The 16,034-nt window shown below is 39.1% G+C and overlaps 1 protein-coding gene across 1 annotated transcript in view; it reads right to left on the bottom strand.

The window, feature by feature from the left end:
• Window positions 1–16,034, bottom strand: part of C5 (complement C5) — a 1,726,304-nt gene that overhangs the window by 1,415,526 nt on the left and 294,744 nt on the right. The window contains exon 8 of the mRNA XM_044057986.1: window positions 10,548–10,656. Within this exon, the coding sequence (XP_043913921.1) occupies window positions 10,548–10,656 (109 nt within the window). The remainder of the gene's footprint in view (window positions 1–10,547; window positions 10,657–16,034) is intronic.

The following is a 16,034-nucleotide window of genomic DNA, read 5'->3' as shown; positions in this document are numbered from 1 at the left end:
GTTGTGGCATATGTCCTAAACCTCAGGACAAGGTTCAGGGAATTCATGGTCTTGGCCTAGGAGAACCTGGCAGAAGCCCAACAACAGAAAAGAGTCTGGTATGACAAGAATGCTTGAGCTAGAAATCATGCTGTAGGGCAGCAGGTAATGGTTCTCATTCCTGTCAGACACAAAAAGCTGCAAGCAGCTTGGGAGGGATCCTACAAGGTGGTAAGAAAGGTAAGTGATGTTAACTAAATGGTAGAACTGCTAGTCAGGAGGCAGGAGCACAAATTGTATCATGTTAACATGATGAAACCTTACCATGATAGGGAGCCCTTGTGCTGAGTATTTGCAGTGGATTGCAGGAGGAGTCTGAGGGAGATCTGGTGACTGATCTTCTCATTGAGGCTCAGACTGACACCTCAGTGGAAGGGGTAGCAATGTCCCAGCAGCTGTCTCCTACCCAGGTTCAAGAAATCCGAGCAGTGTTACAGGAGTTTGGGGACATGTTCACTGGGAAACCAGGGTGCACCCACCTGGTTCAGCACCAGGTGGATACAGGACCCCAAAGGCCTATTAGGCAGATCCCTTATAGGATGCCTGAGAGAGTCAGACTCTGAGGGAGGAGATACAGGAAATGTTGGAACTAGGATTAATTCAAGAGTCCAACAGTCCCTGGGCCTCCCCAGTGGTGCCGGTGCCAAAGAAGGATGGCAGCACCAGGTTCTGTGTGTCCTACAGGAAATTAAATAGTCACACAGGGTCAGATGCTTACCCCATGCCCAAGACAGATGAAACCCTAGAGCAGCTGGGTGGAGCTAAGCATTTTACCACCATTGATCTTACCAAGGGTTACTGGCAGGTGCCCTTGACTCCCAGTGCTGTTGAGAGGTCAGTCTTTGTGACTCTTTTTGGCTTGTATGAGTTCACAAAGATGCCCTTTGAGATGAAAAATGCCCCAGTGACTTTCTAGAGGCTAGTAGATCATATCTTATCAGGAGCAGGAGGGTTTGTCCTTGCTTACCTAGATGATATTGACATCTACAGCCATTCCTGGCAAGAGCACCTTCACCATGTCAGGGAGGTGCTGGGCAGACTACAGAGGGCAGGGTTGACCATTAAGCCAAGCAAATGTCAGGTTGGTATGGCAGAGGTCTCCTACCTGGGACATAGATTATTAAGTGGTAAGAGCAGGCCAGAATCTGCCAAAGTGGAAACCATTCAGGCATGGCCTGCACCTGTTACCAAAAATCAGGTGAGGGCATTCTTAGGGACAGCAGGGTACTACAGAAAGTTTGTCCACAGTTATAGTACCATAGCTGCTCCCCTCATAGACCTGACAAGAAAAAACAGGCCAGATAAGGTAGTGTGGACCAGAGCATGTGAGCAGGCATTCCAGCAGCTTGAAAAAAGCTTTGGGGGAACCCCCTGTGTTAGTCAGCCCAGATTACAGCAAATAATTTGTTCTGTAGGTGGATGCTTCAAGCCATGGGGTGGGGGCTGTACTTAGCCAGATTTCTTCAGAGGAAGAAGAGCACCCAGTGGTTTACCTCAGTCATAGGCTCCAACCCAGAGAGGAATGCTATGCAGCTGTAGAAAAGGAATGTCTAGCCGTGGTGTGGGCAGTGCAGAAACTTCAGCCTTATCTGTATTGAAGGAAATTCACTGTAGTTACAGACCACAATCCCTTACATAGTTACATCAAGCCAGACAGCAAAATGCCAAGTTGCTAAGATGGAGCCCAGGGTTGCAAGCATATGATATGTCAGTGCAGCACCTCAGTGGGGTTAGCATCGCCAACGCAGATGGGCTCTCAAGACAGGGACTGGGGTATGGTATACTCAGATAGACATAACCCTATCAAGCTACATTTCTCAAGGGTCACTTGAAAAACTAGCTTGAGTTCTCTGGGGGGGGGGATATGTGAAGGCTGCCAGCCTAACTAGATAGAATTTTGTAAATAATGCTGTCATTGTAAATATTAATGTAATGCACAGGCTTATTCTACAAATGTAAAGAGAACTATATGTTAGGATTATACTATATGTTGTACTGAGCTTCAAAAATGTAACCGCAGTGCACCCTGCTGGATGAAAGCTGATAAATGAAGCATTTTATGACTGTTTGATCTCAAGCTCGGAGACAGGATGTCTGGACTAAGGAATTATTTCTATTGTTTTAGGACATGAGTTAATTACTAGATTTTACATGTAAAATATATTTTATTCCTGTGGCTTCCTGCAGGTGCAAATTACAAACAGAAATGTAAATTGTGAGTTTCTGTTAGCCTGGGAAACTAAATAAGAATGATGTAATCTGAAATGACTCAGCCGTACTGTGTTATCATTTTAAGGACAGAAAGAAAGGAGAGCATTTTGGATTTTGTCTGAAGAACATCCACTCACCAGCACTTGCTTGCTCTTTATGTAAGTAGGATTTTAGACTTTAGTTTTTCTCTTAGGAATAGATAGAAATAGTAAGATTAGTCTTGCTGTTTTTTATATTTATGTCAGACTATCCTGCAATATTATTTTAAAAGTTTCCTGTGATCTCTGAACTCTGTAATGTCATTGTGTTGAAGTAATCAGTATTGTTTTGTGGTTTTATTTATTATTAAATATTTTTAAACCTTTCAACTGTGGCTGTTTTGTGTAAAGGTAATTTAAGCTCTTAGAATACATTGCATGTATTTGGTGATACTGTCCAATCCACTCCAATAGTCTTGCTGTTCGGCACACTTATAATTTGGATAACAGTAATATTACACAGTGAAATTGGTCACCCTTTGGGAAGGGCCTTATTAGTAGCTGGTAAGAGTAGTTGGTGGCAGTGATTACTACCTTATAGCCTGGCAGGAGGGGGCATAGCTGGAGAACCTGTGCCAGCCTTCCCCAGGAGTGTCTGTATATAAACCAAATCTCAAAGTGTGTGTGTGTCAGCTACTTGGGCAGGGACATGAAGCACTGGTTGGACAGAGAGGGTTGGAGGTTTTGGCTTGACTGCTCAGCTGAGATCTGAACCCTATAGTTGTGCCAGTGGAGAGAATTATTTGGGATCTGGAGAGAAAGGGAGAATCCATCCCCAGACTGATCTCTGTGTGCTCTTAAGGGAAATTGTACTTTACTGTGTGTGTACTTATTATCATTGCCAATGTGCACATCCCTCACTGGTGCTAGTGGTGAGGATTGAGGCTCCATGACTACTGGGCCAGTGCACGGGCATCATAGCCCCCTTTGATGGATCCTCATTGTTTGGGCCCAAAGTAAATGAAACTCTATCCAGGTGTGAAAAGGATGGAAAGACTCTGTCTGCTGTGGGTATATGTTTTTCCACTCCTCATTGATCCTACTCCATGAATCAAAGGAGTAGTAAGATGTGGTTCAAGATGTACCAGAAGCCTTTTCAGAACACACGTGGTTTGGACTCTCCTCAGGGCAGAGGGGGGAGATACAATGGAAGACACCATCCCAGGGGCAGGAGTGGTCTGCAGAATCAAGGTTCCAGGAAGTCCTTCTATGGTCAACCCTACCAGTGCTCCTGAAAGGGGACCTGATTGCTTACCCCTGGAGGCAGTCAGGGGAAGATTTTCCTTGCACCCAACTGCCTAGCGATGCACAACTACCAATGCCTGGGTGCTAAGGATCATTTCCAGAGGTTATTTAATCCCCTTTATTCTTTACCCAAGAACTCAAGCAAGGCTCCCCGACATTCCACCCAGTCAGAGAGATCAAGCCACATTAGAAATTGAAAAATTGCTAGAAAAAAAGAGTCATCCAAGAATTCTCACCAGACCGAGTAGGATTCGGATTTTACTCAAGATTCTTTTTAGTGCCAAAGAAAGCAAGGGACTAGAGACCAATTTTGGATCTCCACATTCCAAACAAATTTATTCAACTGTCAAAATTCTGGATGGTCACAGCTCAGCCAATACGTCCCTTCTTAGGGGAAAATGATCGGATGTCCTCTATCGACTTTCAAGACACATATTACCATATAAAGATGGACAAATGCTCAAGAACATTTCTTCACTTCTGGCTAGGAGCCAATCATTTGCAATTCAGAGTGCTTTCCTTTAGTCTCACCATAGTCCCCAGGGTGTTCACCAAATGCATGGCAGCAGTCACAGCACAACTGAGGCTGCACAGATTCTGGGTGTTTCCTTACTTGGATGACTGGCTCCTCACTGCTTCCACCAGGCATCTACTACTACGAACTACGGACTTTATCCTGGAACTATCTCAACAATTGGGTATCATGGTCAGTCTGACAAAGTCTCAACTAAACTAAACTCTTCTCAGGATATGGAGTTCATCAGACTTTGTTTCAACACTCAGTCTTGTGTGGCATCACTTCACCACCACAGGTTGCAAAAAATATAATCACAGGTTCACTCTCTCATTCACTCAAAGGACCAGCTCAGCTAATTCTGCAGGCCTTGGGCTCCATGGCAGCAGCGATCATGTTAGTCCCTAAGGCAAGGTTTCACATGTGGCTTCTCCAGTGGCTGCTTGTGAACCAGTGGTCCATCTTAATCCACCCCATGAATCATTTGGTTTTCATTTCCATCCAATGCAAGAATGACCTAGCTTGGTGGATGCACTCTGTGGAGATTCTTCTAGGCTGCCCCTTTGTCCCTCCATAGCCCAAGGCCATAGTGACCACGGATGCTTTTCAGATGGGATGGGGGGAATTATCTCGGGAAGACTGTCCAAGGCACTTGGCACCTGATTGAGGCCAATCATCAGTGTTCTAGAGCTAAGGGCAGTGCTTTTGGCATTGCAAGCAAGTCACTCTACCTTACCTGAAGGGACGATAGCAATTCAGTAAGACAACATGTCAGTAGTGAGGTACAGCAACAAACGGGGGGAAGCCAAGTCCTATCCTCTATGCTGAGAAGCCCTTTGAGTGTGGTAATGGGCCATAATTTCCAACCATTTTCTGATAGCAATGCGCACCCCAGGGTGTTCCAATATGATTGTAGACAAGCTGAGCAGATGCATCCTCATGCTGCATGAGTGGTCTCTGAACTCCACAGTAGCGAAGAAGATCTTCCTTCAATGGGGCCAGCCTTGCTGTGACCTGTTTGCTTCTCCCCTGAAAAGCAAATGCAAAAGCTAGTTTACCCTAATTACGCCTCAGGGGGAGTCACCCAAAGATGCTCTTCTCCACGACTGGCCCCTGGGTCTTCTTTATGCCTTCCCCCACTTCTCTGTGATCCCTATTTTTTTCAAGAAAACAGCTCGGTTGAAAAGCAAAGTGATCCCCATTGTACCTTACTGGCCTCTGATCCCTATTTGTTTCCAAGAAAAAAGCTCAGTTGAGAAGCAAGGTGATCCTCATTGTACCTTACTGGCCTTGACAGATATGGTTTCCCTTCCTCTGGCCTCATCTACCTCACCACTCATGGATCCTGGATCCAGCTCCAGACCTTCTGTCTCACCCTGAGGGACTAGTGCACTCCAATCTACAGAACCTCAAGCTAAATGCTTGGTTTCTCCAATTCCATTAGTCACTAGGCAGAATGATATTCCTCCTGTACAACATATTTTGTTGGCATCCCATAAACCATCCACTAGGAATCGCTACTGTAGTAAATAGAAGAGATTTTCTGTTTAGGCTTCTGATAATGGTTTAGATCCTTTTTCAGTGCCAGTAGAAAAAGTTCTAGAGTTTTTAGCTACCATTTTTAGCAAAGGAGATAATGCTTCCACAATCAAGGTTATTTTAGCAGCTATTTCAAATTTCCTAATGGTTTTGGGGAACAGCCTTTAATCTCCCACAGACTTTGCAAAGTTTTTCTTAAAGACACCATATGATTATAGCCCCCTTTCAAGGATCCGTTACCTCCATGGGACTTGACTATTTTATTGCAATCTCTTACTTTACCTCTGTTTGAACCTCCAGCTACCTGTGACTTAAAATTTCTTTCTTGGAAAACATTTCTTCTCATAGCAGTCACTTCAACGAGATGAGTCTCCAAATTACAGGCTCTGTGTTCTAAAATCCCTTATTTAGTTTTCCATAAAGACAGAGTGTCACTCAGAACAAATCCAACCTTCCTTACTAAAGTTATTCCAGAAACCAATATCAATCAGTCTATAGCCTTGCCTGTATTTTTCCCACATTTTTCTAATAAAGGCAAATACTGCCTGCACCTTTTGGATGTACACAGGCAATTACATTTCTATCTGGATAGAACTAAGCTTATTAGACAGTCAGAACAATTATTTGTGTCCTTTGCAAGAGCACCCTTGGGCAAATCTGTTTCTAAGGTTACTCTGAATAGATGGTTAAGGGACTGCATTTCCTTCATCTAGAGGAAAGAAAATTTAAGATTCCCTATGCCAGTGAAGGCACATTCTATCAGATCTGTGGTGATTTCAGCTGTTTTTCATTCTAAAGCTTCTATGTCAGAAATTTCTGCAGCTGCAACGTGGGCTAAACCACATACTTTTATTACTCATTACAAATTGGTTATGGTCTCCACAGGGAGATACTCCTTTGATTCTATGGTTCTCAGGAATGTTCTTCCATAGAGCCACCCAGGATCTAAAGTAGCTGGGCACTCTGTTCCACAAGTCAAGAATAGATAAAGATTGACAACATCAGCTAAAGAAGTTATGTCTTACCATAACGTTCCATCTGTTTTGTCAGACTTCATCTATTCTTGCGTCCCTCCCACCTGCCCCGTCCTTTGGAGTTCTGGTGGAGCAACATCCTGTCCTGGGCTTGTTTGTTAAGGATACCTTGGACAAGGCTTCTGGCTTCAGTTAGAGTATCCTCTTCAATATGCTTGCAAACTTGAGCTGAGGTAATGTACAGAGGGGCATTGTGGGTAGACTAGCAGCTCAAGAGATTGTTGGCTGATGTGAGCTATATATTGGCCTGATCAGTTCCGAGGATCAGAACTCTACCCACAAGTCAACAATAGATGAAGACTGACAACACAGATGGAACATTATGGTAAGACATAACTTCTTTTTTAAGAAAAATTACACTTAATAAGTAAGATGCACTATGATAATATCCAGTTCAGTGTCCTCCAAAATATTTGGTAATGTCTTGCACTAAAATCTTAATTTGATCAGACTGTAGTAACACAGTCTTAGTACCTAAATAAATAACATAAAAGAGAGTTTATCTGAAGTTGAAATTAAGCATCACAGTCAAACATTAATTCTACTTCAGCATTAGAATGTGAAATGTAATAGCATTAATAGTGTACCCGGTTAACACTTGAAAGGGTACTAATAATATGTTTAATTCTGATCTCTGATTTAGAAACTGTAGTTAAAACCAGGCCATTAGCAAAAAAAAAAAAAAGAGAGAGAGAGTGAGAGAGGTCATTTACATACAGTATTACAAGTATTAATGCTTCTGATATAAAAAAAGATATTGGGGACCTACAGACACTGGATCCTACCCAGTTCGGCTTTGTTAAGGGCAGATCCTGCCTCTTAAACCTGGTTGATTTCTTTGAAACAGTCACCAAGGCCATTGACGAGGGGAAGGTGGTCCACACAGCCTACCTGGACCTCGCAAAAGCCTTCGATACAATACCCCACTCGGGCATTATAGATAAGCTCACCAGCTTAAATATAAACCCCTATGTCACTAGATGGATTGCAAACTGGCTCAAGGACAGAACCCACATGGTTAGAATTGCTGGGGCCATGTCAGACTCCAACCCAGTTACAAGTGGTGTCCCACAAGGCTCAGTCCTGGGACCTCTCTTGTTCAGTATATATTTCTCGGAGGTACAGGCCAACATGGAAGGACTGTGGCTAACCAAGTTCGCAGATGACTGCAAACTGGGTGCCATAATCGACTCTCCAGCTGACACAAGCATCCTCCAAAAGGGCCTCATAGAAACAGACAACTGGTGCCAGAGCCATGGCCTCAAGCTAAATGCCAAAAAGTGTATAGCCATCCCCTTTGGCAAAAACAAAGTGCCCACAAATTACCACATAGGTGGTAATCCATTAAGTACAGAAGAAGTAATTAGGGACCTGGGGTCCCAAGTTGATAGCAATCTCTCATTTGACAACCACGTGGCCAAAGTGGTTAGAAAAACATTTTATATAGCCCACCTAATCATGAAGGAATTCACATCTAGATCAGGGAGGTCATCGTGCCTCTTTACTCATCCCTCATCAGGCCCATAATTGAGTACAATGCCCCTTTTGGGATGTACCTTACCAGACACCTGCAGCAACTGGAAAGACCCCAAAAGTACCTCACCAAGAGGATCAAAGGGCTCAAACAGATGCCATATGCTGCCCGGTTGAAGAAACTCCAGCTCTACTCAGTGGCATACCGCCTGTTCAGAGGCGATCTGTGCCTGACGTATAAAGCCATGTCCAACCCGGAATTAATGGACATGCTGCACCTCAGAAAATCCAAATCCCATCAAGCTACGTGCTTGAGAGACTTAAACCTCAGCACTGAAATAAATAGGACATGCTGGAGGGACAGATTCATAACCCAGAGGCTCCCTTCACTCTGGAATAAAATCCCAGTCCAGGTTAGGCAGAGTCCCTCATTGACTCTCTTCAAGAGGAATCTTGATGAGTGGATGGGAGATCGTAGGTTTACCCCGGGTATCACTTCTGTGTCACTGTTAGACAGAGGCACAGTATACTAACCTCGAAAAAGGGCATAGCAAAATAAATTTAAAATGGGTGGCGAAAGCCAAACACATTCTGGCTAGGCTTATAAATGCCCTAGGGCAGATAGCCTAGTATGAACCTATGAACCTATGATATGCTCATTATTTTAGTCTTTAATGTTAAGTGTTCTATCAGTTAAACAGATGTATGAGGCATTGTCTTTTGATTGTATGTATTTGAAATGTTTGAGAAACCAAAGGTTTTAACAAACTCATATACTTACATAACCTAAATAAAAAATATTCCCCTTATATTTTCAAATGTATGTTTTGCATCAAGAAAAAACATAGCTTTTTCAACTGTTTTGTGAACAAAAGCATTTAATTATGTAACATTCTTCAACATGTCAGTTATGCCATTCTCTTAGTAATAAAACCCATTGGAACATAATGACGTGCATTTATGTAATTGGTTTAATTCTGTACATCCATATTGACATAAATATTTTGTATTCTGAATATAACAGTGGTATGTAATTGCATGGTTCAAAAATCATCGGGTCTTTGCTAAGATTTAAAAGAACACCAGCACATGTACAATTCTATACAACAGGTATCACTCATTCCTGCAAAAATGTAAATGTTTCATAAACAGAGAGCAACATTATTAAAAATATAATTTATAAATGTTGATGGATATGTCATCATCAATTGGAGCTTTATTACAAACAAAATCATTCATGAACTCCAAAATCTTCTGTTTAATGCTGTTTATTCAGTTCTCTCAGCAAATACTAATGCTACTAAAGTTTGGGTCTAATAAATATTTGTATCTCTGGCACATTATCATTACCTTGTATGTATAACCTTTTACTCAGTCCCCCAAAAGTTCTATTTATCAGAGTTTATTGCTTAAACAAAACAATAATACTTGCATTTTATGGTTTTATTTATTTATTTTTACTAACAGTAACTGATGGTTAGAATATTTGCCATGCTGTTCATATATTTTAATGCTTACATTACAAAAAAGTTAACTAATTTCATTTGCACAACAAAATTCTTATATAGCAGCTAGAGTATTGTTTTGGGGTTTGTGTGTGTGTGTGTGTGTGTGTGTGTGTGTGTGTGTGTGTGATAATTATAATAATCAGGACTGGATCTTGAGTTAGAAAACTCATGTGCAATGATGACAACATGCATGGTGCACATACCCTTGCATTATGTGTTAGACGTCTGTACCTGCCCCTTCTATTCTCCACATGCAGTTTGCAAAACCTCCAGTCTCTATCAAACATCACTCAGGCAGTAATTAATCTTATGCAGTCCATATGATAGTATACCTGGCCAATGGCTATGTCATCCTATCTCTCAGACCGACCTTTCAATTTACTCAAGTTTTTTCCCATATCCAGATCACAACCAGCACACAGGAACACCTTGCCTCTACATTAGTAGATTAGTAAAGACTGCAGTTTTGTGGCTTGATCAGTCTTTGTAAGCTCAAGAATGAATGTAATCATTGTTTGTGATGTTGTTTGCTTTACATAAAAACATGCTGAAAGGTTTAAGGAAACCTGACTTCGTTCAAGTGCTCTGTTTCTCTTTCCCTTTTCTAGTCGTGAATATTAGGATCTTACCCAACTCTCTCCTGCAGAATATTTTTTATTAGCATAACTCATAGATATAAATTTTCTGTTTACCTGAGATAAAATATGAAAATGCACATTAATGCATTGATCAGTGTTTCTACCAAAGTAATAGCCATCATATACTGGATTTAGACATATCACGATAATTATAGATACATAATTGTATTCCATTAACTTTCATTGCAATGTACACGTCATAGTTTCCTAAGCTCTTCTTTTCCTAAATGACAATGAAAAAATTAAGTTGCTTATTTTAATGCTGTCATTTAATAGTTATATAAGCACTAAACATAGATGTTTCATACCTCAGTAGCCTTTATCGATTTGGGTATCGGAACCTTTTCATTATTCTCATTAATAATTCCAAATCGGGCATAGACATCAGCTCCAGATACAGCTCTACCATGGAAATAACTGTCAACAGGAAAGATATTAATAAATTATGTTTCAAAATTATGATGTTGGATAAGTACATTTAAGATTACTGAAAACAAAAACCATGCATTGAAGAGTTTTGATTCATGGCATATATATACAAATATTCCTATTGCTCTATTTAGCAGACTCATGTAATTATAGGAAATACGGCTACATCTGAAACTTGCTGTCATTTTTGTGATATTAAATTCATTATTAGTGTCTTTGCTGCATAAAGTTACTTCTGCTCTGTGTACTCTTACTGTGTCTCTTCCCTTAACTTATAGAGTATACTTCCTAGCACCTTATTCAACTTGCAGTTTCCTGCTTCTATTTGACAAGCAGCACTTAACACGGGGACATTTCCTCAGTGCTTAAAGTAGGATTTACCAGAAATGTCTGCTGGTGTAAAACTGAAACCCATTGGTACAGCTGCATTGTATGACAACAATCTGAATCATGATAGCAGCATAAGACAGTAAACAAGGCATTTCACTAGTCATAGCATATTGTCTTTTTGCTAGGATTGAGACTATCATTAAATTGCAAATGTAGCTGTATCAGAAATAAAACGTTTAAAAGACGTTTGAGTTTGCCTGCTGCTATTTCCTATCCACACCCAAAACCTGACTCTTTTTAACTCCTTATGGTACCAATCCTACCAGTGTCATCTGGTCAGGTGCCTAACATCTTTTTTAAATAAAGAGAAGAGTTCTTTACCACCTCTCACACCCACTGTAAAACATGTACTTACCATCTGGGGCTAAAATCCTCTTCCCTAGATTAGAAACATATGTTAACACATCTGGATGTGACCTGCCAGGATTTAGGCAAAGCATATGACATTATACCCCACATAGTGATAATCACCAGGTTTCCAATCGTAACTAGCTTATGATGTGTTCAACACATGGATGCTAAGAAATTCACCTGACACGAAGCTCAAGGAGTAAATCATGGCATATTTGTCAAAAACACACAATGAGGATTATGATCCTTGTAGTGCACAGTGTTTTATCTGCTGTTCATATTGATTACTGCTACATTAGCCATTGTTAAATGGGTTATTTGCTGCCAAGGATATAACGGCTGGCCAGATTCCATAGCTTCAGGGAGCCTCTCATGTACCCAAACTGTCAGGCAGCTCAAGCTGAGCAGACTAAAAGACAAGTCTGGGCATTATTCAATCCCAATCAAATTGTGGCATTTAGTCTCAACTGCCATATTAATTTAGCACTATGTGTTTTTCCCATGTACTACCCTTAGAGTCTCTAATCACCTTTTCCTGAAAACTTAAAATGCCTTTTACCCCATACACTTGGCATTGAATGAGTCAGAGTATCCTAAAATTACTAAAAACAACAACAACAACCACGGTGGGCCAAAATGGCTTTATTGAACTGATACCGTGACTTGTAAAATCTTCTGTCCTAAAATTACTCTCTGTTAAATCGTAGTTCTGTTTTCCAGCAATAAGTCTTACTAATAATATTTAACTAAATTAGTTTGTAGCCAATACTACATTTTTAAGCTAAGCGCTTAGTAAATTCCTTTTGTATTGAAGTTTCTATAAACTGTTATATATACATCACCACCATTTATATAATAGCTGTATTTTTATCTGGTTATGAAATTGTTTACAAAACTTGTATTTTTATTTCACAACTGATGGTTTAAAGTACCCACTAATACAGTAGTAAAATAGTGTAGGTAGTTTTATGATACTGGCCATGTTGAGCCATGCTTCTTGATGGTCTTTAAAGTTCCATTTCCATTTTTATTTTTATGTTTATATGTTTTTAGATTAACATAAGCATTTAATGCTATTTATTATTAATTGAGCCTATATGCCAGCTGTGGTTCATGCACTGGTGTTTCTTTGTAAATATTTTATTTGATCGCATAAGATGTTTTATTATTATTATTTGGCTTGTTAGCTTACTAATTAATTTATTGGAGGCATTTTACAGGCTGTATATAGAAAGTCAGTAACTTGACACAAAAATCTTCCACAGAAAATGAATAGGCACCAGAAAGGTCTATTCCAGCCCACTTATGAAAGTACGGACACCAAAGCTAGCGTTTTCATTCACTTTATTTCTTTAGAACTTCTTCAGAAACAATTTAAACTCCACCCACCAGCACTTTTTATAATAAAATCAAATTAATCACATGATAAATGATGTCATAAGATAATTACTTTCATATAAAAAATATTAATGATAAAATAAACTTAAAAAAAAATTTTCATTTTACATATACATATATATCAAATAATACATATAACATATATATTACTTTTTCATTTGTAAAAAACATTTTATATTTATTGTTTCATTTAACCCAGGGGCATAATCTGCTCATAGGTATAATTGCCAAAGGGATTCTTTACATTCTAAAATAACCTTACTATCCCCCATAAATACTTTTTGGCTAACACTATCCAAAACAGAGAAAGTAAACTTCTTAAAATTTTTACATGCAATAGAATGTCTTCCTAAAGCATTAGTAAGAAATTGTAGACAATGTAGGTATATTAGTAATTCTTCGTCAGTTGAATTTTTACATACTGGGAAGATACATTGGTCTAAAAATTATTACACATGCAATAGTGAGATGATGGTTTATATTGTCCAGTGTCTTTCATGTCCAAGTTATTATATTGGTATGACTACAAGATGTCTAAAGAAAAAAATTAGTGAACATCTTCTAGCGATAAAGAAAAAAGATTTAGCTAATGCTTTAGGAAGACATTCTATTGCATGTAAAAATGTTAAGAAGTTTACTTTCTCTGTTTTGGATAGTGTGATGGCTTGTTTTTCTTATAGCTGTATTAAAAAATGTAGAACCTCTGTAAATGAGTACATCTGAAGAATGTTTATTAAAAAATATACTGTTTGTCTTACTGGGCGGCCACAGTGGTGCAGTGGTTAGTGTTGTCACCTCACAGCAAGAGGTTCTCTTGTTTGATTCTCGGCTGGGGTGCCTTCTTTGCGGAGTCTGCATGTTCTCCCTGTGGTCACGTGGGTTTCCTCCGGGTGCTCCAGTTTCCTCCCACATCCCAAAGACATGCAGTAGGTGAATTGGACCCTCTAAATTGGCCCTAGGTGTGAGTGTGTGCCTTCTGTGGATGGTTGGGCGCCGGGCTGGCAACTCGACACTGTAAAACTCCACTGCCAATCATGAGCGGACAGATGATCCGCTGTGGCGACCCCTAACCGGGAAAAGCCGAAAGAAGAAGAAGATATTGTTTTTCTTACTAGCAACATAACTCTATATTAATTGTTTTTACAGTGGGGTAATTTATATAATGTTTTCTAAGTACCATAAAATGTGATTCCACTGTAAGGTGCACATATGTCCTCTGCTACATCTAAGTTAATTCCATTAATCTTGTTTGTGTAGTATTTGTCTAACTGGGATACTCCCACCCACAAATTTAAACTTTGAAAACTCAAGCTGTTGTAACTCTCTATGGATCCTTGGGTTCAGCAGAAAGAAGGAACACGAGTTTAGTGTACACATTCCATTTTTTCTTTAATTATTTTTAAATTTCTTTAATTATTTTGAGACTAGACTGCCTATGACAGTATTGCCCCTAGGTTACAGGTTCTATATTCCCTGAGGTAAATGGAGTTATTTAAGTTATTAGTATTCTAAGACTGCTGAATCCTGGATGCCAGTGTGCAAACTAAATATCGAGTATAGTGGTGTTTTGGCTCCCTTTTGCATCATAAAAGCAGGAAATTACATTTACTCTACTGCACTTATAGCAATCTTGCCATTTTAACTCATTTTAAGTTGGGATTTTTTTTTTTTTTTTTTGCATTTTGGCTGCATTTACTGTGATTTATCTGAGATTCATGTTCCGGCTATTAGATAAAGTTGTTGTACTGAACCATTGCTTTTAAATGGGTTTTTTTGTGCTTATAAAGTGGTTTACTCTGCATTTAAACTACTTCGAAGAGAGTCAGTCATGTTTTTTGTGTTTTATCTGAAATTCAAGTTGCAGCTACTTACAGCTGTTAGTCAAAGTTTTTTTTTATTATTATACTGCCTTTAAATTTTTTTTTTGTGCTTGTAAGTAGTTTACTCTTTTTGCTGCATTCCTCTGCTCTGTTGTTAGTCTCACTTCCAGTGGTACAGCAAACAGTTTTAGCCAGTTATATGTGTCAGTCTAGAGCTAGTAATGGTTATTCTTGGAGCAGGTAGATAAAAGGTACATTTCTGGTTGGCTAAGCACTAGTGGTTAGAGCTTTGGCTGTTTTTCATTGGTTCTTTTACTTTCCCTGTTTATTTTATATTACAGGGAGCAACGTGCCATTGCTGTCTTTATCCTAAGATTGCTGGAAGATGTGTTTCTGTATGTATGTATTCTGTATGTAAACTAGAAATCAAGTAAAGTGGTGTTTTGGCTCCATTTTGCATCAGAAAAGTAGTGATGTACATTTGTTAAACTGCATGTGCAGTCACATTGCAATTTTAACTAATTTTAAGGTTTGATTTTTTTTATCATTTTTGTTGTATTTCTCTGAGTTTTATATGAAATTCAAGTTATAGCTATTACCAGAAGTAATTTTATTCCTCTGCTGCTTTTGAGGTGATTTTTGTGCTTACAAGTGTATTACTTATAGCCATTTAAACCACCTTGATGTGGTTTTGTCATTTTGCTGCATTTTGTCTGAGTTTTATCTGAAGTTCAAGTTATAGCTAAATATAGCTATTAGTTAAAATCATTTTAGTATTCCACTCCTTTTAACAAGGTGTTTCTGCTCACAAATGGTTAAATAGTTTTTGTTGCATTTTTGTGCTCTGTTTTCAGTCACATTTTCAGAGTTATAGCAAGCAGCCATTTTTGGCCACATAAGTGAGTCAGTCTAGAGCTAGTAGTTGCTATTTTGGTGACAGAAGGGTGATTTCTGCAGTTCTGGGTGGCTAAGCACTGGTAGTATAACCTTTAGCTGTTCTTCATTGGTTCTTTCACTTTCCTTATTTATTTTATATTGCACAGGACATAGTCCATGTGCTGTCTTAATTCTAAGATTGCTTGAAGCTACACTCCTGTGTACAAATGTGCGCCAGAAAATCAGGAAAGTACATTTATTCGATTACAGTTGCAGTCACCTTAACATTTAAACTAGGTTTGTTTGTTTGTTCAGTCATTCAGTCATTTATTTGCTATATTTCTCTGTGTTTTATCTGATATTCAGGATGCAGTTATTAGATGAAGTTATTTAATTGCTCCATATACTTTAAAGTGTTTTTGTGGTTTTAAATGCTTTATTCATTATCCTTTAAACTACTTTTAATTGATTTTGTCATTTTTGTTGTATTTCTTCTGTGTTTTATATGAAATTCAAGTTGTAGCCAAACAC

Source organism: Protopterus annectens, chromosome 16.part0 (assembly GCF_019279795.1).
Source record: "Protopterus annectens isolate FY-2018-M chromosome 16.part0, PAN1.0, whole genome shotgun sequence".
Taxonomy (NCBI): Eukaryota; Metazoa; Chordata; order Ceratodontiformes; family Protopteridae; genus Protopterus; species Protopterus annectens.
The sequence above is the reverse complement of the archived record's forward strand: the minus strand, read 5'-3'. Positions and strand labels throughout refer to the sequence as shown.